The sequence below is a fragment of the Salmo trutta genome, chromosome 5 (genome assembly GCF_901001165.1).
Source record: "Salmo trutta chromosome 5, fSalTru1.1, whole genome shotgun sequence".
Classification (NCBI taxonomy): Eukaryota; Metazoa; Chordata; class Actinopteri; order Salmoniformes; family Salmonidae; genus Salmo; species Salmo trutta.
In genome coordinates, this window is record NC_042961.1 from 47,089,881 (window position 1) to 47,114,760 (window position 24,880).

Consider the following 24,880-nt stretch of genomic DNA (forward strand, 5'->3'; position numbering starts at 1 on the left):
GGCAAAGTTTGCAAATAACAAATAATAAATACGAATAATATACTTATGATATACTTCTGCCAGGTAAGCCTGCTTTGCAGTTAACATTTCCTTGAGAAGGCTTTGGGGAAAGTATTTCTGTCAACCCACAAGATGGCTAGGCCTATCGCATCAACTGGCTACAGACTGAGTGATAGACAAACCTGTGCACCACACAGACAGGCGGGGGAAATTCATTGGCAGATATTGTTAGATTTAGCTTTTTTTTTAGCCAATAGTGGCTAACCAGGGGTGAGATAATGATGTGTTGCGTTGATTAGCTGGGATCTTGCGTGTGTCTGATACTTCTGAGATTTGTTTGACAGTTTGTGGTGGAAATTGCATGTAGGCTACTTTCAGAGTTGCTTGGCGAGCTACTCATAGATGGGGTGCCCGGTAGTTCACGATGGACCTGATCCTAGTCTGGGCAGTCAGTTAAGTGTCTCCTCGACACAGTACTCGTGTCCAGCCCAGGTCCTATGTACTGCGGTAATAACACGGTAGACGGATAGAAATTATACAGCAGATGCTACCTGTCCACTAAGAGTGAAGAGGTGGATGTGGAGGGAAAGAAGGGTCTGAAGTTATAGAAGATTGAGAAACAATGGCTTGTTCATGAGTTTGTTTAGTTGTAGGGAGTTTGGTGTGTGTGTGTGTTTATCTATCTCCATTGTGGTTTGGGTAATGATGGTGAGTCATTGGAAAACAAGCAATAACACAGCAGTGTCCTGATGTTGCTCTTTGCGTCTGTCTCCTGTGTATGAGTTTACAGTGTGTATTTGTCTCTGTTTGTTACCCTTGGCCTAATCACAACCGCATCAAACTCGTCTCTGTTCTTTTTCTTCTGTCTGTCTTCAGGGTGGTGAAGGAAGAGATCTCGGATGAAAGTGCTAAGCTCCCCTGCTTCAACGGACGTGTGGTGTCATGGGTAAGAACAGAGTTGGGAGAGGTAGACTGTACACCATTATCTTGGACCCGTAAAAGACCAGCAGGAGAAGGGGAGCCAGAGGGGGGGAATTCCTGAATCGCTTGAAACTATTTTTCCAGGACTGAGTTGTAAAAGTCCCGTTCCCAAGTCGAAGCAATATGGCTGAAATGGTCCTAGCAGCTCAAATATATTATACGGAATTGAGCTTTGAACCTGAAGCAGAGCCATAGATGTAGCCTGCAAACTCTGGCAAACTCATTCTGGGATTGAGAGCTTAAACGGGCACCGTGTTGGCGTCAAAAGTTCCAAACCATTACATTATCTTCTAAGAATGCCAATTAGAATGTTATTGTCATGGAACTCTTGGTGCCAACATGGCCGACTTTTCTTTAACAACCTCTGTAGCTATGGCCTTGCTTTTACTAGTAGAACCGTTACAAGAACCCACTATCTGTGATCGTAACACTGAAGAAACAAAGGATTTCTTACATCCTCAAATTTCCCTGCTTATGATTACCCTACCCTAAAGAAGGTTATTACTGTGAGTCCTCCAGACAAAACATTGGGACTTGTCCAGGGTAAGGGGGGTTGGGAGGAATGCATCTGCTAAGTGCATAAGGAGGAGGAGGACAAGAAGGGAGAGGGATTGAAAGGGGTTGGCCAAATAGGAGACCATAAGGATGGATACATGATAGGATGGTGGAGGGATGATCCCAGAGGGACGAGTGCTCTATAGTCAAACAGCCATTAGAGGAGAGGGAGGAAAGTTTTTAAAGAAAGGGGGGCAAATTGTTCTCTGTCACTAGGGGCAGGGATATTAAATCAAAACCACAAACCGGTTCTCAAGGTTAAGTTCAAGACAGAACATTTGAATGCATGTAGTTTGTTCAAGTCCCCCCTTTTCATACAACCGAAATGTATAGAAAACCAGAATCTGTGGTGAAAGTTAAGGTAGTTGGTATGTTTGTTAGCATTGTTAACCCCTCCCCCCAGGTGTGTGTGTGTGTGTGTGTGTGTGTGTGTATAGGTGTATGCTAGGTCTGTAGAGAGTAGGTAATAGAACACCAGTGCTATTGATAGGGCCAAATTGCATGGGTGTTTCCTTTTACCTTGCAACCATCCATGGAGGAGTGTGTGTGACTGTGATGTTTGTGTGTGTCTGTCTGTCTGTTTTCGTTCTCTCAAGCACTCTGGGTATATAATGGAGGGAGACAGGCTAAGTGTCGGGTTAGTGTCTGTTGGCCCCTGAGATTTTCCTCTGAATGGAGTAAAGATGTGTTTGTCAAAGCAATTGACATCTCTTACCCCCATATTTTCTCCCTCCCTATCCTTCTTTTTTAACCCCATATTTATTTTCTCTCCCCCTCTTCAACCTATTTCCCCCCGTCTCGTATGCTCTCCTCTGCTTTTTACTTAATTCCTCCTCTTTCGCCCTCATCCTCCTTTTTTTTCCTCCATCCTCACTATCATCCACTTTCAATTCCTTGTCCCTCTATCAATCTCTCCACTATTCTCCTCTCCTCCTCAGTTGGTATCATCAGACACCCCAGCAGCAGCAGAGCTGGTATCACCAGTCCTTCCTCCGCCCCCAGCAGAAGTCCGGCCCCTGCCCTCACCCCCTCCTCCTCCCCTCCCACCCCCACCTGTCGAGAGGACCGGGGGCATCGGTGACTCCAGACCCCCATCATTCCAGTACTTACACACAGACACCCTCTTCCACAATCACATTAATCACAGTGTCCTAGTCTCACTGTGCTGCATCTCTTACACTGTATCTAGTGTATTCTACTCCAGCCATCATGTTACCTACTGTTAAATACAACTGCCCATTTCAACATGATCATAGCCTGTGCTGCCCATTGACTCTTAAGCACCTGTCTAGAATATCAGAATACACAGCAAACCTGGGTTCTAATCATGTTTAAAATCATTAGCTACACTAGATTCAGTATGCCTGGCACAATGGGACCAATGGAATGGCCCCAAAAGTACAAACCCGCCCATCTAGCACTGTTATTGAAAATGTAAATTTCAAATACTGTTTGAACCCTGTTGTGATATACAGTACCAGTCTACTAGGCTTGATCCATTGTTTCCTAATCATACACATTGTAGGGTGTCCAATCAGAAATGCATTTTTTAACCAATTGGTAAAATAATATGTTAATTGTATAGAGGCACCTCTAAGGAAACCAATGGTCAAAACTCATGTCTATCATAATCCGTTCAAAATCTATTGGAGTTTTAACCCATGTAGAATGTTTAAGGGGAATAATTCAATGGCCAGAGAAAAAAAATCTTGAAAATAGCATAGCGTCAGCTAGGCTGGATGCTGTGCGAGAACTGAGTCTCACCTTTTGAACTCATTTTTCTTTTCGAATCCGGAGGACATAAAACATTATCGAGGTAAGCTGGATATCGATTTTGAGACATGACATGTAGTGTTTTCATATTTCAGTATTCGCTTTTCAAATGAATGAGGTGCCCGTGTTTTTGTGAGAAATCTCATCAGTGAAATGTCAGCGGAGCACTGAGCGTTTTTATTTACAAAGCATTTTACATTTAATTCAGCTCGTGTTAATTTAGCTTTTTGCCACCTGCTGAAACAACTTTGCAGACGACCACCACAAAATGTAAAGTCCTCAAGTCACTGTGAGAAAGCGGCGCTTCTGTCAACAGAGCTCGGTGCGTAATATCGAATGTATTAGGTTATGAAATCCGACTTTTTGGATATTGTTATGTTAGAAAGACCCCCCACTGAACGATTCAGAACATAAATAATCATATTTGTCTTGGTCAAATCTGTTTTTATAACGTAAGGAAGTGACTTTTCATCACCAAAGCGCATTTTCTCCCACCCTGGGCAGAGTGGGTGTACACCATTGTATGCTAGCTATCTGTCCTCCAGTCCTAATTTGATCCGGCTTGTAGCCTATTTGATTAGAGGTTATGTGTGCTGCTATTTGTGGTTTATTAGGTAATGTATGTAAAAGAGCCGACATACAATACCATCTCTCGTTCACCCGTAGAATTAGAATGAGTAGAATGGACAAAGTATTTCTATGTTTTCCCTACTTTTACCCTCTCCTCTCCCTATCCAGTCCCAATGCAGCAGACAGTGTGGAGAACCTGGATGACCAGTCGGAAACAGAGTCCGTGGTGTCTTTTCGGAGAGAACGACCCAGACACAGGGAGGCCATGGATCAGCGTGGTGAGCACTCTGCACAGGATGAAACAGCACTGGGTTGTGTTCAGTAGGGCACACGTAGGAAAAAATGGACAATGACAATGAGCGTTTCTAATTGGCCAATGTCAGGCTTCCCGTTTTCAAAATGTTTTCTCCCATTTCCGGCCTGCTGAACACAACTCTTGTTCTAGCGGTAAAAACAATTGACATTGACAACATTACTAAGCATGAGAGCTATAGTAAAGCTTCTCTTTCTCTCGCCCTCTCTCCTCACTCTGTGTCTCTCTCTCTCTCTCTCTGCGGTGCCTCAGGGCCGAGGATGAACGGCCAGAGCGGCATGGAGCGCCACCTAGCGGGCTATGAGAGCGCTACCACTGTGATGAGCAGCGAGCTGGACACCACCAGCTTCTGTGACTCCGAGGAGGACGACACCATCAGCCGATTCAGCGGCTCCACGGAGCAGAGCACGGCATCCAGGCTGCTCAAACGCCACCGCAGACGCAGGAAACAGCGCCCCCCGAGGCTAGAAAGGGTAATGCACATATACTTTTTAATTTTTTTTTACTTGAAACAATGCAAGTCAGAAATGGCCCATTTTGCGTTGGAATGTATTGTAGTTTTACTGTGTTTATCCCATGTCTTGTCCCAGGCGTCGTCGTTCAGCAGTGTGACAGACTCCACCATGTCTCTGAACATCATTACTGTCACACTCAACATGGGTCAGTAACATCACTGTTCCCTTCTAATGTCTCTGTTGTTTTTACCTCTTCCATCTGTTTCTCTGACCTTCTCTTTGACTGTCATGCTTCTTCACGTTATTTTATACCTCGAACCTAACGTCTACCTAACCAGTACTCTGCCCCATCCGTTTTGTAAAAATGTTTTTCTTGAAATGGCCGAGAAATCCTAGCCTGGTGAAATCAGCCTGGTCTTGCAATAGCTCACATTCTGTGACGTGAAATGAAACACGAGTTCAGCGACCAGGCTATAGAAATCCACCCCTCTCACACATTTCTGCCCTATTGACCTCCCTATGGGGCCTGGTCCAAAATAGTGCACCATTTAAGGAATAAGGGTGTCTTTTTGGACAAAGCCTAATCTCCCAATCTCTTTGTCTCCCCCCCCCCCCCCCCCCCCCCCCCCCCTGTAGAGAAGTACAACTTCCTGGGTATCAGCATCGTGGGGCAGAGCAACGAGAGGGGCGACGGGGGCATCTACATCGGCTCCATCATGAAGGGAGGGGCGGTGGCAGCAGACGGACGCATCGAACCCGGGGACATGCTGCTACAGGTGCGGGGTCACCCAGGGGACTACAGGATGACACTAGATAGCCATGATGCTACTGATGCCATTTGTTTCTGATTTAAGATTGAACCATTCATGTTTAATGACTCTGCCTTTCTCATCAAGGTGAACGACATCAACTTTGAGAACATGAGCAACGATGACGCTGTGCGCGTGCTGAGGGAGATCGTACACAAACCAGGGTCAGTGGCTGACATATACGTTCGCATTGACATTCCTAACCAGTTGTTCTCAGTGTGAAATGTCTGGTCAGTTGACATGTGATGACGATGATGATGATGGTGGTGATGACCTGTCTCTCTCTCAGACCCATCATCCTGACAGTGGCCAAGTGCTGGGACCCGTCACCTCAGGGCTACTTCACACTCCCTCGCAGTGAGTAGTAAGCTGGACGCCTCGTCTCTACCATGGAGATGGATGGAAGACAGATTTATATAGTGGCCGCCATCAATACATTATCCTCTGAAATGGCAAATAAATTATGTTTCAAATGAATAAATTAGACATTTTGCCCCCCCCCCCCCCCCTTCTGTAGATGAGCCGATCCGGCCAATAGACCCAGCAGTGTGGGTGAACCACTCGGTGGCCCTGACGGGGGCCTACCCCCCCTACACCGCCAGCTCCGCTCTCAGCACCATCACCTCTTCCTCCTCCGTCACTGAGACTGAACGTCAGTACCCTTCTTTTTCTCTTTCTATCTCTCCTTCAGTCTCTCTATTTTAGCGTTCTCTCTTTTCAACTTTGCCTACTCTCACGCTCCGTTCAACTCCTCCATTCACTCTTTCCCTCTTTCTCCTTGGCCCCCGTCTGCTGTCTCTTACTTCATCTGTTTTGTCTTCTGTTTCTTTCGTCTCTGCCCTCCTCCCTCTCTCTGCTATCTTTTTTTTATTGTGGTCAATCCATCCCTTTTTCGTGTGCCAGGCGTTTTAAACTCGGCCAATGCACAGGAAGCATCGGCCACATCTGTCTTTCTCTTCTGGTCTTCATTGTTTTATGTGGTCAATGATGGCTGTCTACCTCCCTCTGTTTTCATCCCTCCCTTTCTCTCTCCTCCTTTATCCCCCTACCTCTTTCCCTCCCTACAACCCCCCCACCCTTTTTTACATTTTTTATCTCCATGTCTTTATTTCTCTCTCCTCGTCTCTCTCCCTCTTTTTCTTTCTCTTACCCCTTCTGTCTCTCCAGGTTTTGATGACTTTAACCTGTCCCTCCACTCTGACATGGCGTCGGTGGCTAAGGCCATGGCGTCCCCCGAGTCTGGCCTGGAGGTCAGAGACAGGATGTGGCTCAAGATCACCATCCCCAACGCCTTCCTGGGTGAGAGCGAGTGTGAACACTGAGGGCCAATAGTGACGCTGTGGATGGGGGGGGGTCGAACTGATGGAACACATCTCCTGTTTTTCTCCCTTTTTTTCATCCCTGTGTGTGTGTGTGTGTGTGTGTGTGTGTGTGTGTGTGTGTGTGTGTGTCCAGGTTCTGACGTGGTGGAGTGGCTTTACCACCACATCGAGGGCTTCCAGGACCGCCGCGAGGCCCGGAAGTACGCCAGTAACCTGCTGAAGGCCGGCTTCATCCGCCACACGGTCAACAAGATCACCTTCTCAGAGCAGTGTTACTACATCTTCGGAGACTTCAGCGACTGCGAGAACTGTGAGTACTTATGGTGGGTGGGGGGGGGGGGGGGGCGTTTGTACAGGGAAAAACCTGAACCGTTTTAATTCCTTAGATTTTTTTATTTTTTTAAAAGGTATTTGTGGAAAGGTTGATGCTTATACACTCCCATCCGTATGTATTTGGGCAGTGCAGCTAAAATGTAACATTATGAGAGAGTACAGAATGTCACTTTTTATTTGAGGGTGTTTTCATACCAGTTTTACAGTTTTAGAAGTAAAAGCATTTGGTATATCTAGTCGTCCCGTCCCCAAGTCGAGAATCCATTCATCTACTCACCTCGAAAGAAAATGACTCCAGTCACCATTCAGTAACTACAAGGCAAAACGCAACCAAAACAAACTGCAAATGCATCCAACGTTTTTAGTCACAAGCTTGATGTAGTCATTGCGTGCTAAGAATATGGGACCAAATACTGTTTGACTACTTTAATACACTACAAGTGAATTTGTCCAAACACTTATGAGTTCTTCAAACGGGGGACCAGATACTTAAAGTGCTTTCATTTCTAAACGGTAAAAGATGTGTACGAAAATCCTCTCAAAATAAAAGGTGGCTTCATATGAAACATTATGATTTCAAATCCAAAATGCTGGAGTATAGAGCCAAATTAAAAAATGTTAGCTTCACTGTCCAAGAACATTCGGTGAAGTGTACAGTATCTCCTCAGTAGATGTACCTACAATTAGAATTTATTCAAACCCTTTGGCCAAACGAATTCTATAACCAGTTTAACTTGACCCCTCTCCTTTTCTCCCCTCCCTCTCTACTCTCTTCTTCCTCCCTCCTTCCCTCTTTCCCCTCAAGACATGGCCAACCTGTCCCTGAACGACAACGACGGCTCCAGTGGGGCCTCTGACCAAGACACCCTGGCCCCCCTGCCCCTCCCGGGGGTCACGCCCTGGCCCCTGCTACACTCCTTCCCCTCCTTCCAGTACCCCCACCCTCACCCCTACTCCAGTCAACCCCCACCCTACCACGAGCTGTCCAGCTACAGCTTCGCCCCAGGCAGCACGGGCACAGCCAGCCAGCACAGCGAAGGTAAGCCCAAAGGGGAGGGAGGGATCGACAGAGCGAGGGGAGGTAAAGAGAAACGGAGACAGAGGGGAGGTAGGAAAAGAGGGTCGGGGAGGGTGTCACATTTGGTGGCTAATTTCCAAATTGTGACTGCATTGAGTGTTTTAATTTTAAGCTGTTTGAACTTGTTCTATTCTCTCCTGACCTGTTCTAACCAGTTCCGACCTGTTTTTGTCCCCCTAGGGAGTCGGAGCAGTGGATCTACAAAGAGTGAGGGTGGCGAGAGGCGGCGGGGAATTAAGGGAGGTCCTGGCAGCACGGTGGGGGGGGGAGGAGGAGGAGGAGAGAAGTCCCCCTCTGGAGGGGAAGGGGAGGGCTCGGGCAGCGGCAGCGAATCGGAATACTCTGTCCGCAGCAGCCTGAGGCGTGGCCACAGCTCGGCCACGCCCAGCGAACACAGCCACACATCCCAGCGCTCGCATCATCACCGCATGCCCCCCCACATGTCGCCCTACCCCCCCGGGATGCCCATGCCCTACAACCCTATGATGGTGATGATGGTGCCCCAACATCCACACATGGGACACCCAAATATGGGACACCTCCACCAGCACCATCCCTCGGTCCCCATGCACCCAGGCTTGGGCCCCTCCGCTGTCCCTGGAGGACCACCCGGGGCCCCCCCAACCCGTGACCTGGGCTCTGTGCCCCCTGAGCTGACCGCCTCGCGCCAGTCCTTCCACCTAGCAATGGGCAACCCCAGCGAGTTCTTTGTGGATGTCATGTAGTATGTGTGTGTGTGCTTGTGAGGTGAGTGACCATTTGTGAGGTCTAGGAGTATTCCACTCTCTGGATGACTGACTGTTCTAGTCTGGTGGTAATTAACTTGTGGTCTGATTAGGCCCTAGTAGATTGGTGTCGCTCATTTCTAGTCTGGTAAAAACGGGGTTCAACAGTGAGTCAGACGAATTTTGGCACAGTACCGTAAAAGACGTGAAATGCATAACGTCTGGTTTCCCTCTTAAATATACTGGCATATTTTCAAGTCTGGTTGTTTTCCCTCCTAACCGTTTAGCTAGACAGACCTACAATCAAGAGGTCAGATCTAGGAGCAGCAACTCCCCCCACAACGTCCCACATATCTTATGACTCCAAAACATGTCGCTGGACTCCATATCAGATCAGCCGCAACTCTTGTTTGATTTCAAGCATGTATATTGGTTTAGTTCTGCCTCTCACACACCGTCTGTGAAGCTGTTGTGTGTTTTCTAACTGATTTACCTTTTAGCATCGTGTTTGTTTTTCCTACCTGGGACTGACTGACTGACTGACTGGCTGGGTGTGAGGAACAGTAGTGGTCTTTCATCGAATTGACCGAAGTAACATATTAACGGGCCAAATGAAGAGTCGTCGCCAAGTGTCCTGAGGAATAGAACAGTAGAGGGCGCCACTTGCTCTTATTTTCTATAGGGAAGAAGACATTTGAAAAGGTGGAATTTATCATGTTTTTTCATTGATTTATAAACATGGTGGGACGTTAAGTAAAGCATCCTATTTTGTATGAATTTGTGTGCCAACCAGTTTTAAATGCAATCGTACAGAATGGTTAATGTTAAGGTACAGGCCAACTTCTGTCTAGTATTCAGAGGATAGATACCTCAAATGACAAGAATGGGTGCCATGTATTGTAACACTGTCTAGGACTATGTGGTAGAGGAAATGGTACTTGGAGGAAGAAGAGGGCACACCGAAAATGGTACTTTTGGGATTGAATCGTGAGTTTTCTCTCTTTAAATAACTGTGATCCCTCTCCTCATATTTTGTATGTTACTGACGCACGTAAGCGTCCATTTTGTACGAGTGAAAATATATATATTATATTGATGATGATGATAATCTCGTTTCACCCAGAACAAAATGCAGATATCTGTCCACAAGAGATGAGGATGTATAACCGAACCATAAAGGTGCTAAATGAAGTCAATCGTTTCAAAGTATAGCAGTGTCACATTGGGGTGTCATTTTTGTTTGATTTCATTGTCACTTTTGTTTCTGTATTTGAGAATAAATGTGTAATAGACTGAAATCCAAAGACAATTGTTTTTTCTCTTGTATATGTAAATGGATTTTATAGAGAATTATTAACACACTTTCCAGCACAGTAGATAGAAAAATGTCATGCATTTTCTTTGAATAAGTTATATTTTGTTGACTTCCATGTTTCTCATGCTGCAGAAGTCTGTTGACAGATGGAGAATGGCGTTCAATTGCGGCCTGAATTCGGGGAGTTCCTGCATATGGGCTTTCCTGCATTTGCAGGAACCTCTCTTCTATACTTCTATTGGTCCACATGCAGGAATGCCCTGAATTGCGGGCAGCAATCTTTTGTGTTGAGGCACAGACCTGGGGAAAGGTACCAAAGAAAATCTGCAGCACTGAAGGTCCCCAAGAATACCGCGGCCTCCATCATTCTTAAATGGAAGCAGTTTAGAGCGGGCCACCTGGCCAAACTGAGCAATCGGGGGAGAAGGGCCTTGGTCAGGAAGGTGACCAAGAACCCAATGGTCACTCTGACAGAGCACCAGAGTTCCTCGGTGGAGATGGGAGAACCTTCCAGAAGGACAACCATATCTGCAGCACTCCACCAATCAGGCCTTAGTGGAAGAGTGGCTAGATGGAAGCCACTCCTCAGTAAAAGACACATGACAGCCCACTTGGAGTTTGCTAAAAGGCACCTAAAGGACTCTCAGACCATGAGAAACAAGATTTTCTGGTCTGATGAAACCAAGATTGAACTGGCCTGAATGCCAAGCGTCACGTCTGGAGGAAACCTGGCACCAGTCCACCTGGCCATGCTGCTGCTCCAGTTTCAACTGTTCTGCCTGCGGCTACGGAACCCTGACCTGTTCACCGGACTTGTTGCACCCTCGACAACTACTATGATTATTATTATTTGACCATGCTGGTCATTTATGAACATTTTAACATCTTGACCATGTTCTGTTATAATATCCACCCGGCACAGCCAGAAGAGGACTGGCCACCCCTCATAGCCTGGTTCCTCTCTAGGTTTCTTCCTAGGTTTTTGGCCTTTCTAGGGAGTTTTTCCTAGCCACCGTGCTTCTTTCACATGCATTGCTTGCTGTTTGGGGTTTTAGGCTGGGTTTCTGTACAGCACTTTGAGATTTCAGCTGATGTACGAAGGACTATATAAAAATAAATTTGATTTGATTTGATCCCTACAGTGAAGCATGGTAGTGGCAGCATCATGCTGTGGGGATGTTTTTCAGTGGCAGGGACTGGAAGACTTGTCAGGATCGAGGGAAAGACGCCTCTAGCACTGAGATGCAGTGCCTTAGACCGCTGCACCACTCAGGAGCAGAATACTTATGTAAATGTGATATTTCAGTATTATTTTTATCAATTAGCAAAAATTTCTACAAACCTGTTTTTGCTTTGTCATTATGGGATATTGCATGTAAATTGATGAAGAAAAAATTATTTAAACAATTTTTAGAATAAGTGGTCTGAATACTTTCTGTGTGTATGTGTTTTCAACAATTGTTTACAGACAGATTATTTCACTTATAATTCACTGTATCACAATTCCAGTGGGTCAGAAGTTTACATACACTAAGTTGACCGTGCCTTTAAACAGCTTGGAAAATTCCAGAAAATGATGTCATGGCTTTAGAAGCTTCTGATAGGCTAATTGACATTTGAGTCAATTGGAGGTGTACCTGTGGATGTATTTCAAGACCTACCTTCAAACTCAGTGCCTCTTTACTTGACATCATGGGAAAATTAAAAGAAATCAGCCAAGACCTCAGAAAATACATTTTGGACCTCCACAAGTCTGGTTCATCCTTGGGAGCAATTTCCAAACGCCTGAAGGTACCACGTTCATCTGTACAAACAATAGTACATGAGTATAAACACCATGGGACCACGTAGCCGTCATACCACTCAGGAAGGAGACGCGTTCTGTCTCCTAGAGATGAATGTACTTTGGTGCGAAAGTGCAAATCAATCCCAGAACAACTACAAAGGACCTTGTGAAGATGCTGGAGGAAACCGGTACAAAGGTATATCCACAAACTTTTTTTTACGTAAAGAAGCTGATGCAACAGATCAGAACGTTTAGCTTAAAATGTTGCAATGCCCCACTGCAGTAGGCCATAAGCGTGAATGTTCCATTAGCGGGAAAACACCATTCTCAAAGCAAATTTGATTAATGTGTGTAATGCTTTTATTATAAAGGTACATTTTGATGGTGAAAATGATCTTCCCCAAACTTAACTCGCTGAGTTTAATCCATGTAGAGCCTAACTGGAATACAATGTGCTTAATTTCAATAAGTTATTTGGCCGCTTTAGTTGTCATACAAACCTTATCAAAACATATGGGCTAGGCTACATGAGGTGTGCGACTATGATTTGAAAAAGTCACAAAAAAAGGCATGCGCTGTTTCTTGCCTTAAGTTGGGCAAGAAAGTGATAATATATCATTCACAAGTGATAGGCTAATATTGTCACCCATTAGACTATTCTTGATTTAATCTTGTCTTAACATATACTATATGTGTGAAATTTGTTTTGATTTAGAATGGACCATTATCATGCACCTGTCTCAAAACAGGGGCAGCGGAAAAAAATACATGTCATCTATGCACTTAAATAGTGAATAGAGGATGCTTTTCCCGTGGTTCATTCCCATGCCAGCCAGGTAGGCTATACTCATGTTGTAAAGAGAAGCAATGTGCTTAATATTAGGAAGTTGAGAAATAAATATAGTAGGCCCAGCCTATAGAAAGTTGATGGGATCTTTGTATTTTTATTAGTTCCATCTGTTTTCTCCCGAAATTGCATAGCCTATAGAAATGTTGCGCAACATGGGCTCTCATGAAGTGTTTGATTCGATTTTTGGATTACATTTGCATTGTCAGAGTGATTAGAGGTACAATAGAGTGCTGAGTAACAAGCAGTTTGGTAGGCTACTAATGACCATCAGCAGCATCAGAGCTTGGAGAAGCCTAATTTGACTGCTGTCATGACTAGTGGTAATATGGTCACCTTAACAGCCCTACGACCAACCGGCCTCACAACTCAACCGGACTCAACTGCAGACCACGTGTAACCACGCCAGCCCAAGATCTTCACATCCAGCATCTTCACCTGTGGGATTGTCTGAGACCAGCCACCCAGACTGATGATGAAACAGTGGGTTTTCATAACTGAAGCATTTCTGCACAAACTGTCAGAAACCGTCTCAGGGAAGCTCATCTGCATGCTCATTGTCCTCACCAGGTTCTTGACCTAACAGCAGGTTGGCGTCGTAACCGACTTCAGTGGGCAAATGCTCACCTTCGATGGCCACTGGCACGCTGGAGAAGTGTGCTCTTGATGAATTAATCCCCGTTTCAATTGTACAAGGCAGAGCGATTTGCTGATGTCAATGTTGTGGACAGAGTGCCACATGGTGGGGTTATGATATGAGCAGGCAGACATAAGCTACGGACAACGAACACAATTGCATTGTATCAATAGCAATTTGAATGCACAGAGATCCCATGGCAAGATCCTGAGGCTTATTGTTGTGCCATTCATCAGCCGCCATCACCTCATGTTTCAGCATGATAACCCACAGCGCCATGTCGCAAGGATCTGTCCACAATTCCTGGAAGCTGAAAATGTCCCAGTTTTCCATGGCCTGCATACTCACCAGATATGTCACCCATTGAGCATGTTTGGGATGCTCTGGATCGACGCGTACGACAGCGTGTTTCAGTTCCCGCCAATATTCAGCAACATTCCACAGGCCATAATCAACAGCCTGATCAACTCTATGCAAAGGAGATGTGCGGCACTGCATGAGGCAAATGGTGGTCACACCAGACACTGACTGGTTTTCTGATCCACGCCCCTACATTTTTTTAAAGATATCTGTGACCACCAGATGCATATCTGTATTCCCAGTCATGTGAAGTCTATAGATTAGTGCTGAATTTATTTATTTAAATTGACTGATTTCCTTGCATGAACCTTAACTCACTAAAATCTTTGAAGTTGTTGCATGTTGCGATTTTATATTTTTGTTCAGTGTAGTTTGGGATTGGAGCCCGCCCATGTTGGTAATGACAATAGGTAACCCACACTTGGCATGACGCCACGCGGTGAGATGGGATTCTCTCTAGGTGCCTAGTATTTTATATTTGCTTCACTCTACTGCTGCCTTTTATTTCGCCACACTTGTTTCCCCTGGTAGTAGGTGGGGGGAATTTCCCCATCATGCATTGTACTGGCACCTGTTTTTGCAGTGCCATATCCTGTGGAAGCTTCAGGGTGCAGCACAATCAACAAGTCATTTTGCACTATACGCATTTCTGACAAATCTTACAGATTCACAATAAAGAATAAAGTCATCTGATTAAAAGGAGGACATGGAATATACAAATAAATATCATAGAATAGTTGCTAGATAATGTTGTAGCTAACTAATAATACACAGTATAGCCTAACAGATTATTTAAACAAATGTATGCACATGCTATTTCATAGCTATCACCACAGTCACCACAAATGAAGACCAAGTGGAGTCTGTGGTTGGTATTTCTCAGTAGTTTAGTTATTTAGCTACTTCTAGCCCCCGTCTCAGCTCTCCTATTTGTGGTTGGTTGTATTTTTGCAAGGCAAGCCTTCAGCTCACAGCTCGTGGGTTGTAGTTGCAGCTCACCGTGAGACCTAGAATCTTTGGTTAAGGCCTCGCGTCTACCTTTTGCTTCCTCCATTTGCTAAATGCCCTGCCCCGAAAAAATGTCAAAACAAGTCCCAGTAGTGAGGTTATTTGAAGCTGGTGTCTCAAGATGTAATGTTTCTTATTGTTTATATTCCTCTCTCTCTGACAAAGCTAGACTGAGTACGAGCTTCCTTCACTCAAATTCTATCTTTTTTTAAATTTGCATTTCCTTATGGGCACCAAAACATGTAAGTCTGAGAAGAATGATGACAAGGAAAAACGACTAACTTACTGTACGTTGAGGTTATTATACTTTACATTATTATACTTTGAGTATTTGAGGTTTTAAAAGCCAGATCCCTCTGCTCATATGGACCTGTATGTCTCCCTCAGGTGGACCACACAGCCAACAGGAACCAGTTTGGCAACTAAATCCACAACTACGGAACCGTCCAAGAGAAGGTGGTCACAGAGGTCAGAGGAACCACACAGACACACACATATTATGTGCTTTAATTTTGTAGGTCTCTTTTTATAGTCCGTGGCCTACACGATCTGTGGGAACATGGACAGTTGGTTCCTTGGAAGTTGTGGGAACGTACATTTTTGGTTTCCCAATGGTTCTGGGAACAAAGTTTCCTGACCGGTAAAACAATGTTTTTTAAATGTTCTGAGAATGGCAGTGAAAATTTTGCCTGTTCTCAGAACTTACATTTGTAGGTTGCAGGGAGGTTCTGGGAATGTTTTACTGTGGTTCCCTGAAAGTTTTCCTGGGAGGTTTTATTAATGTTCTGAGAACTGAAATTATAGGTTATTTGAAGGTAATTAAATAACGTTCTGAGAACATGTTTCAATAAGACTTTTAATAACACTGCCAGCTTAGTTTGGGTTAAATGTGTTGAACTCCAAGCACAGAGAAGACACTTGGAAATGAATTTGCTTAGGCATTAATTATGCAAACATTATTGTGGCACGGCGTCAGTAAGATTTGAACCTATGATCTTCTGTTCTCTGGAATTAGTCCACTGCAGCACCAGGATGGAGCTAGCATGCCATGTTTTTTTTTAAATCATACAAAGCTGTTCATTTTAGTCTTATGTTCTCCAGCAAGAAAATGAAATAATGTCGCTCAAACAGAAGGGGGAACTAACCAAAACGAAACAGGTGGGGTTTTAGGAGGAGTTCTGAAAGACACTCATGTGGGTGTCCACTGAAAGTTGACTAGCAACAATTTAGCAACAACAACTTGGACCTAAAAGACACCCGCCATGAGTGCCCACTACATTTGCCCAAGAACAGGCAAACTTAATTAAAACCCACACCAAATGTAAAGACAGAAAGCAAATCAAAAAGTGGAGCAGAAACAGGGAAGCTCAGATAAAGGAGGGTTTGTCTAGAAATCAAATAGGGAGCTCCAACTAAAGGTGTTAACTCTCCGCCTCGCTCAAGATAACCGGAGCACTGGTCCAGCCACTCTTAAATATCACCTGGGCCCAGGGGCGGAAATCCCGGGGGGGACACGACCCCCCCATCCTGGTAAAAATATGATTTGTCCCCCCCAATATATCACTGAAACATAACTATGTAATTGAAATAATATTAATAATACGCAATGAAAGCAATTGTGCTGATTATAGACACTTAATAGCGCGTTTTTAAGTTTCAAAAGATTGCGACCCCCCCCCCGCCCTTTGCCTCACAATGGTTTGATCCACTGCCAGTTCCTTAGCTTGCTACGTAACTGCCGTGAGGTTCATCCAGTCAATCGCGCACACACACACTAGCTGAATATGCAGAGCTAGCGCGCAAATATTAACTATTAAGCTAGCTAGTACCTATTCCATTTATGTGGCGTCATCAAAGATGGAATCAGCATGCAGATGATGTAAGTTAGTGCTTCAAAGTCCCTGTGATAAGGTTAGCGATAAACTGAACAGAACTACACTCTCATCTACCATTGTCTTAAATATATTTAATGGTCTCGTTGCAAAAGCTAAATTGTCGCAAGGGAACTTTTTATTTATTTTATTTCACCTTTATTTAACCCGGGTAGCAAAGATTATAGCAAACACCACTGAAACTGAATTGGTGCTCGCTAGCTTTGCAAATTCAGCTATTGTTGGAAGCCAGCCAATATGAAACAAACTATTAAAATTACAAAAGGTTGCAGCATATGTTGTGTAAATGGTGAACTCATACAGCTGTCAACTCTTGTCACTGCAATCCGTTTCACATTTGCTAGCTACCTTTTAGATCGAAGCCCATATAGAATATTTGAAGATGATAGAAGCCCATCTCCTACTGTAAATAACCTACACACTGTGTGTGTGTAGCCAACCAGGTAGAAAAATGGCAGAAAAATAAAAGACGGACATCAGAGTATTTTTCAATACACCAAAACGCATAGTAAGAACCCTAGTAGCCTAATATGTCAAAGACTAGTTGATAAAATGTTCATAAGAAAGAAATGAAATTCTAATGGAAATGTTTCACAATGATGTCATTAGGCAGAGCAGGCAACAGATGGCACACAGACAGCAGAGTTGGGGACAGATATGCAGGGACAGACTGGCAGAGACAGGGAGTCTCAGGTAAGTTTGTTGAGTCTTTGTTTGGCAACATTATAAAAGGTTCTCAATTTTTTTTGACTTGTAAAATAGGAACATAATTGGAAAATGCCATGGATACCCCCACACTCAACTTAAACTGGTGACTGAACTAAGATTTGTTAAAGGCAATGGTATTGCTGTTGTGATTAGTTGTGTAGTTTTGGGTACCGGTAGTTAGGAGTACGGCAAACACCTTATTTCTTTGGTTCCTCAATATACATTTACCATATTACAATGTAGGCTATGTGTTACAGCACTACTTTTGGTGTCCCCCTCAGGAATTGCTCTTGAGAGAATTTCATGTAATTGTCCCCTCCAAAGTGGATATCAGATTTTTGCCCCTGCCTGGGCCAGCACAGGTGAAACACCTTCCCACTAACACGATGACAAACCAGCACAAGTGTAACATATACTGACTAACAAGGTGTCACCAAATTGGTGTGCTCCACGTGCTAACAGTCCAGCCTCTTAATAGAAATGGAAAAACCGAAGCCTGTAACAATTTTATTCAAAACAGACCCCATTTCAAAGGAAGAAAGCATTCGTTAAGATTAGTGTGCGCTGCCCACACACCTCAACACATTTAACAAGTTAGATGATAGTTTTGTTGATGCTGAGAATGGGGGAATAGATATGTTTTCTGAACGTTACTAAGGTTTTCTTGTGGTTTTTATGGAAAGTATTCTTAATATCCTTGGAACAGTTTGAGAACATGTCTGAACCACGAGGAAACCTATATGCTGAAGTCCTGAAATTCCCACAGAATAACTTTTTTTCTTAACGTTCTCTGAACTATTTGAGAATATTCCCAATGTCCAACCTGTTAGAGAACATTCCTATAACATTACCCACATTTAAATTAAATGTATCCATGTTTGAACTTTTAAGAAACGTTCTGTTCAAGTAATGAAATATCAAGAAAATAACGTTTCTTTAATGTGCTGAGAATGTTCCAAAGCCAAGCAACTATCCTGCACCACTCCCAGAAGGTTGTATGAAAAATAACCATAGGATAACCACACTCTCACCAAGCTCTAACAAACATATGGTTCTTAGAACGTTATGTGCTAGCTGGGTTGTCTCTAAGTATTCACACCCATCCATTGGACACCATTACAATGTCTGGCATTTTGTTTCACTATGTTTATTTGTGGTCTTCCTTATTCTGTGGAAGCCTTGCTGTCGGGACATGATCGTAAACAAGGGAAGTGGAAATGCTGTGTCAGTTGTGCTTTTTGAAATGTAGGGTGGAACCTGCTTGAGAAATGAATGCGGCGTGTGTGTGGGTTTGCGTGTTTACACTGTCTCTACTGACAGGAAGCAGCGTGGACAGTAACTTACGAATGCATTCAGGTCATGGGAGGCATGGGCTTCATGAAGGTGAGATGTCTCAGAATGCAGTCTATTTGTTATTCAGTTCTGAGAACACTCATAGGTTCTTGGTGTGGTTGAGCGCTGCATGTCATGTTACAGAACAACCACCAGGCCCCATTGGCTAGCAGCCCAATTCTGATATTTCTTTCACTAATTGGTCTTTTGACCAATCAGATTGGCACTAAAAAAAAATATTGGATGTGAAAAGATCGGATGTGCTTGGCCATTTAGTGGAAAACATATCAGAATTCGGCTGCCTCTGTGAATGCAGCCTTTGACACACATATACGCACAACAACAAGCTCAGAAACCTCATTCGTGTTGAAACGGCAGGCTGTTGTAAGGGGGTGGTGGAAACGCTGTAGGGGTGTTAAGGAAAAGATAGCTGAAGATGAGGTGAGGTTAGGGTAGAAACAAGACGACTCGCTGTGCTATAAATACACCAGACACAATGTAGGTCACTGTTTGTAAAGGTCCTGACTAAGATGTTTGTGGATCTTAACATTGTCAATAAAGGTGGTCATTTGGAGCATATTCAGTGTGCAGGTGGAATAGCCAATAAAATCTATGCACAAGACGTAACAGATTACAATTGTACTCACTAACCCTGGTCCAGGAGAGCCCCAGGGTGGGCAGACTTTTGTTCCAGCCCAGCACTAATTCACACGATTCGACCAGGCCAAATCTATCACGTGTGTTAGTGCTGTGATGGAGCAAAAGCCTGCACACCATGTAGTTCCCCTGTACCGCTGCAACTGACAACTGCTGCAATTCATAATTTAATACTTGTTGGGTTGTACTGTGACCACTAGTCTATGGAATACAGCAGCTCAGGTAAGTATTACTGGAAGATATCGCTACCACACCATAGCCACTTTAATTTACATCTGGCCAATGTGTATGTGAGGGCGGTGGACTCTACAGTAGCTATTCTCAACTGGTGGGTGGTCGCGGGAAGTTTTGAATGGGCTGCCGGTGTCTGAGTAAAAAAAAATAAAAAAGGGGATAGAACGTGACCTGTTGAGGCCACGGGTTAGCAATGAACCCTGAGACGGGATTGCTAGCAAGGCTGGAAATTCAAAACATCAAAAATCTAATAATTTCAATTTCTCAAACAATCAACTATTTTACACCATTTAAAAGATAAACATCTCCTTAATCTAACCACATTGTTCGATTTTCAAAGAGGCTTTACGGCAAAATCATAAAGTTAGATTATGTTAGGACAGTACATAGCCACAAAAGTACAAACATCCATTTTCAATTCAAGGTCAGGCGTCACCAAAAGCAGAAACCAGCTAAAATTATGCACCAACCTTTGACAATCTCCATCAGATGACACTCCTAGGACATTATGTTATACAATGCATGCATTTTTTGTTCCATCAAGTTCATATTTATATCCAAAAACCGCATTTTACAGTAGCGGTGAAATTCTGATTTTTTTCTTCTCTGAAATGCTTCCGGTGAACAACGTTACAATTTTCAAAATTACTATTCGAAAACATTGGTAAATTATAATATTGTCATTCAAATAATTATAGTTTAACATTTCGTAAATGATACTGTCTTGCCAGATTTCAAAATAACTTTACTGGGAAATCACAAGTTGCAATAAACCGGGTGCTGTGCTAAGAACAATAAGCTAGCCTAATTAGCTTAGCATCATCTTGTAACCATGTAATATCAATAATACTATTGTCAATAATCCATTACCTTTGATTATCTTCATCCATTGGCAGTTCCAGGAATTCCAGGTCCACAACAAATGTGGTTTCTTTTGACAAAGTTCATAATTGATGTCCAAATAACTCCAAGTTGTTCCATGTTGTTAGCGCTTCGGTGGCTACTAAAAAGTAGCGCGGGGGGGTGTGTGAAGTCACGGCGAAAAGTTAAAAAAGTTACAAAAATAATCTATTTATGTTTGTTCAAACATGTCAAACGTTGTTTAGCATCAATCTTTAGAGCCATTTTTAACGTGAAACATCAGTAATGTTTCAACCCGACCTCACCTGTGTCTAGAAAAACGTTTTTTAAAAATGTCTCGTGTCTCATGATTGCGCAGGTGCAGGCCATAATGGAAGTGACGACATCCCACGGACGTCAACTTCAATGCATTCTAATTTGCTCCCTGTTAATCATAGAAGCTTCAAACAACTTTATAAAGATCGCTGACATCTAGTGGAAGCCGTAGGAGTTGCGAACTGAATCCTTTCTCACTATGGTATCTAATAAACAATGACACTAAATAGTACAGCCACAAAATTCTCATTTTTTTTTAATCAATTTTTCTCAGGTTTTTGCCTGCAATATGAGTTTTGTTATACTTACAGACACCATTCAAACTGTTTTAGAAAATTCAGAGGTTAAGTAATTTACCCTCTGAACTAATTTTCTTCAATCACAGTATTTTAAATATAGCGCTATTAGCAGTGCTATTTAGCCAATTTGGTTGATTTTGTGGTCTCAAACCAGTGATCTTATTAACATTCATCAAGAATATGGGCAAAACGGAATTATTTCCTTTTTCGTAATTGCAACAAGTATTACAAAATGTAGTTGTAGAAATAGTTTTCCAGCTGTTACGTTCGTCGATGGAAGGATCGGACCAAGGTGCAGCGTGGTAGGCGTACATTTTAATTTATTAAAAGAACACCGAAACAAAACAAAATACAAACGAAAACCTAACGTTCAGTAGGGCATACAGCACAGTACCAAAAACAAGATCCCACAAACTAAAGGTGGAAAAAAGGCTGCCTAAGTATGATTCCCAATCAGAGACAACGATAGACAGCTGCCTCTGATTGGGAACCATACCCGGCCAACAAAGAAATAGAAAACATAGATTACCCACCCTAGTCACACCCTGACCTAACCAAATAGAGAATAAAAGGGAACTCTAAGGTCAGGGCGTGACACCAGCTTGCTGTTCCGTGATTTTTTTTTTTTTTTTTTGCGATGTCAACATTGGTTTGCGACTAAGACAACCTCCTTTAATTTGGGTCATGATTGAAACCAGTTGAGAACCACTGCTTTACAGTATGTATAACCCGGTCTATTTTCAGAACAGAGATCATAGTTCTTCCACTGGGAACACTGTCTTCTCAGAGCGATACTGTCACAGATAACCTCCTCAATGCAAGCTGAGGCTCTGTTGCATCATATTGATGGTTCAGCATCCAACTTGCCAAATGGTTCACTGTTCAAGGGATAGTTTAGAAAGTAAAATGTCTAAATTGTTCAATTGAGCTTCACGCATGAAGAGTATTGGTAGTCAGTCTTAGCTACATTTTCAGAGCCAACCTCCTTAACTTGACATTTTGACATGTTCTGTTTGTGTGTGTGTGTTTGCTTGGGTACAGGATTCCAGAGTCGAGCAAGTTCTAACGTCTAAGAATCTTCCGGATCTTTGAAGGGACCAATGTCATAATCTGGCTATTCGTGGCACTGAACGGTTTCCAGGTAACAGAGGTTCAATGTTTAATATGTAGAATACTAGGAAGCAAAGATTTGATAAGACATACGAGGCTACAATTCTCTGTTACTAATAATAATTCTGTATAAGTCCAGATAATTACTCAGCAGTCTTAATCAGAATGTAAAGTCACTAACTGTACTGTTGTGAACAGGACGTGTTTTCTGTTTGATAGTGAGTGCACTGTTGTATTAGCATTTCCTGTGCTATGTATTAGCATTTCCTGTGCTATGTATTAGCACTTCCTGTATGGACTGTATTAGCTGCAATAACTATTATAGCATTACTCCACCATTATAGCATTACACCACTATAGCATTAAGACGTGAATCTAACTATACAAAATAACAAAGTGTGTATGTACAGAATGCTGGTAACCAGCTGAGGAGCCTATAGATGGCTCTGAAGAAACCACTGGGCAACACTGGGGTGCTGGCTGGAGAACTCACCGAGAGCTTGGTGGCGCATACACACACCTTCAAAATACAATACACATACAAACACACTTTATGAACACATCTCTCCTCTCTCTCTGTGTGTAGGAAGGCCGGTTTGGACACAGGGCTGACACTACAGGGAACTGTTCACCCAGAACTGGCCACCAGTGGAGAACTGGTGAATGTAATAGAGGGAGACATACTGATCTGTCAGTATGGATGTAATGGATGTTTGTTTATATACCTGTATACTTGGTCTTTTATGTCTGTTATATATCTTGCTCATTCTGCCTCTTTATGGTTTCTCTTTGTCTGTATTCTGTAGACAATTCCATCCCTTGAGCAGTTTGGAGCCATTGTTGAAGAGCTGCTCCTCAAACACAGGAAGAGGATCCTACTTTAGGTGAGTGAATGGTGGTGAATATGGTAGTTGTGTGATTGTATCAATTAAAACGATGTTTGATTGTATGACTGTAAGTTTGTCGTTGTTACAGATGAGCAGTTTGTGCTGAAGAGAGTCGCTGACTGGGCCATTGACCTGTACGCCATGGTGGTCTTCCTGTCTAGGTATAAAGTAGTTCACTGATCAACACAATCTCTCACTCACCTACACACACACACATTCATCTTCACACTGTGTGTGTTTGGTTCCCAGGGCGCCCCGTTCCCTGAGTCAGGGTCATCTCTCAGCCCAGCATAAGAAGTGTGAGACCTGGTGTAATGGAGGTGTGTAGGTGCAAAGTTCTGTCTGATTTATAGATGAAGACAAGTATTCCTACTGCCTTTCCCACCCATCATACTCATTTAACCTTTTCTTCCCCTTCTCTTCTACTTCCCTATTTCTCTCCCCCTCTCCTGTCAGGCCGATGAGAGGATCATGCAAGTGTCTGCGCCCCAGCAACTCCAAGCAGATCTTCAAGAACCTGAGGGCCATCTCTACAGCTGTGGTGGAGAACGGCGGGGTGGTCTCCCCTCTGGCTCAATGGGCTTCTAAATGCCCCCTGTCTCTCCTCCCTCCCTCTTCATTTATTTCTCTCCTCTCCTATTTCTTTCCTCTTTATCAACTCTGCTCTTACCCGCTCTCTCCTCCTCCCTCTCTTCAACTGTTTCCCGCCTCCCCTCTTTCCTTTTCCCTACCATTCCGAACTCTGCCTCTCTGACCTACCTCTCCATCTCTCCCACCCCTGCTCTTTGTCTTTTTAGTCAGTTATATTATCCTCCATATAGCGCCAACTCCTGAACATAACACCTGACTCCATCCTGAGAAATGTAGACATCTATTTAACTGGTCAATGCAAAGACAGTACTGAATGTGTGTCTCGAATTGGAAATCCAATGCTGGAACTTGACCGCACTGAATGGTATGGGATTGAGGTTGGAGTTCTCAAATGCACTATGACTGTTAAAGCGCTTATGTACAGCGGCTTTGGAAAGTATTCAGACCCCTTGACTTTTTCCACATTTTGTTACGTTACAGCCTTATTCTAAAATGGATTAAATAAAACATTTGTCAGAGCAAAAGCCAAGCCACGCGGTCGAAGGAATTGTCCGTAGAGCACCGAGACAGGATTGTGTCGAGGTACAGATCTGGGGAAGGGTACCAAAAAAATGTATGCAGCATTGAAGGTCCCCAAGAACACAGTGGCCTCCATCATTCTTAAATGGAAGAAGTTTGGAACCACCAAGACTCTTCCTAGAGCTGACTGCCCGGCCAAACTGAGCAATTGGGGGAGAAGGGCCTTGGTCACGGAGGTGAACAAGAACCCGATGGTCACTCTGACAGAGCTCTAGAGTTCCTCTATGGAGATGGGAGAACCTTCCAGAAGGACAACCATATCTGCAGCACCCCACCAATCAGGCCTTTATGGTAGAGTGACCAGACGGAAGCCGCTCCTCAGTAAAAGACACATGGCAGCCCGCTTGGAGATTGCCAAAAGAGATCTAATGACTCTCAGACCATGAGAAACAAGATTCTCTGGTCTGATAAAACCAAGATTGAACGCTTTGGCCTAAATGCCAAGTGTCACGTCTGGAGGAAACCTGGCACAACCCCTATTAGGAAGCATGGTGGTGGTGGCAGCATCATGCTGTGGGGATGTTTTTCAGTGGCAGGGGCTGGGAGAC

The 24,880-nt window shown here is 43.7% G+C and overlaps 1 protein-coding gene and 1 long non-coding RNA gene across 6 annotated transcripts in view; both read left to right on the forward strand.

The window, feature by feature from the left end:
- LOC115194276 (segment polarity protein dishevelled homolog DVL-2) overlaps positions 1 to 10,218 on the forward strand; it is a 28,705-nt gene extending 18,487 nt beyond the window's left edge. Inside the window, exons 2-14 of the mRNA XM_029753884.1 lie at positions 877 to 946; positions 2,475 to 2,638; positions 4,048 to 4,157; positions 4,445 to 4,665; positions 4,783 to 4,852; positions 5,284 to 5,423; positions 5,544 to 5,620; positions 5,746 to 5,813; positions 5,974 to 6,108; positions 6,624 to 6,755; positions 6,912 to 7,088; positions 7,917 to 8,150; positions 8,370 to 10,218. Of these exons, the coding sequence (XP_029609744.1) occupies positions 877 to 946; positions 2,475 to 2,638; positions 4,048 to 4,157; positions 4,445 to 4,665; positions 4,783 to 4,852; positions 5,284 to 5,423; positions 5,544 to 5,620; positions 5,746 to 5,813; positions 5,974 to 6,108; positions 6,624 to 6,755; positions 6,912 to 7,088; positions 7,917 to 8,150; positions 8,370 to 8,914 (2,143 nt within the window). The 3' untranslated portion in view covers positions 8,915 to 10,218. The remainder of the gene's footprint in view (positions 1 to 876; positions 947 to 2,474; positions 2,639 to 4,047; positions 4,158 to 4,444; positions 4,666 to 4,782; positions 4,853 to 5,283; positions 5,424 to 5,543; positions 5,621 to 5,745; positions 5,814 to 5,973; positions 6,109 to 6,623; positions 6,756 to 6,911; positions 7,089 to 7,916; positions 8,151 to 8,369) is intronic.
- A 4,569-nt stretch (positions 10,219 to 14,787) lies between these two features.
- On the forward strand, positions 14,788 to 24,241 carry LOC115194277 (uncharacterized). 5 transcript variants are annotated; one of them, XR_003878327.1, is made up of 7 exons: positions 14,788 to 15,154; positions 15,255 to 15,335; positions 22,207 to 22,965; positions 23,082 to 23,159; positions 23,251 to 23,323; positions 23,412 to 23,482; positions 23,619 to 24,241. It is a non-coding gene; the product is annotated as an uncharacterized LOC115194277 (long non-coding RNA). The 5 variants fall into 5 exon arrangements; XR_003878326.1 differs by having other exon boundaries at positions 22,207 to 22,934; XR_003878328.1 differs by having other exon boundaries at positions 22,207 to 22,306.
- Positions 24,242 to 24,880: the final 639 nt, after the last annotated feature.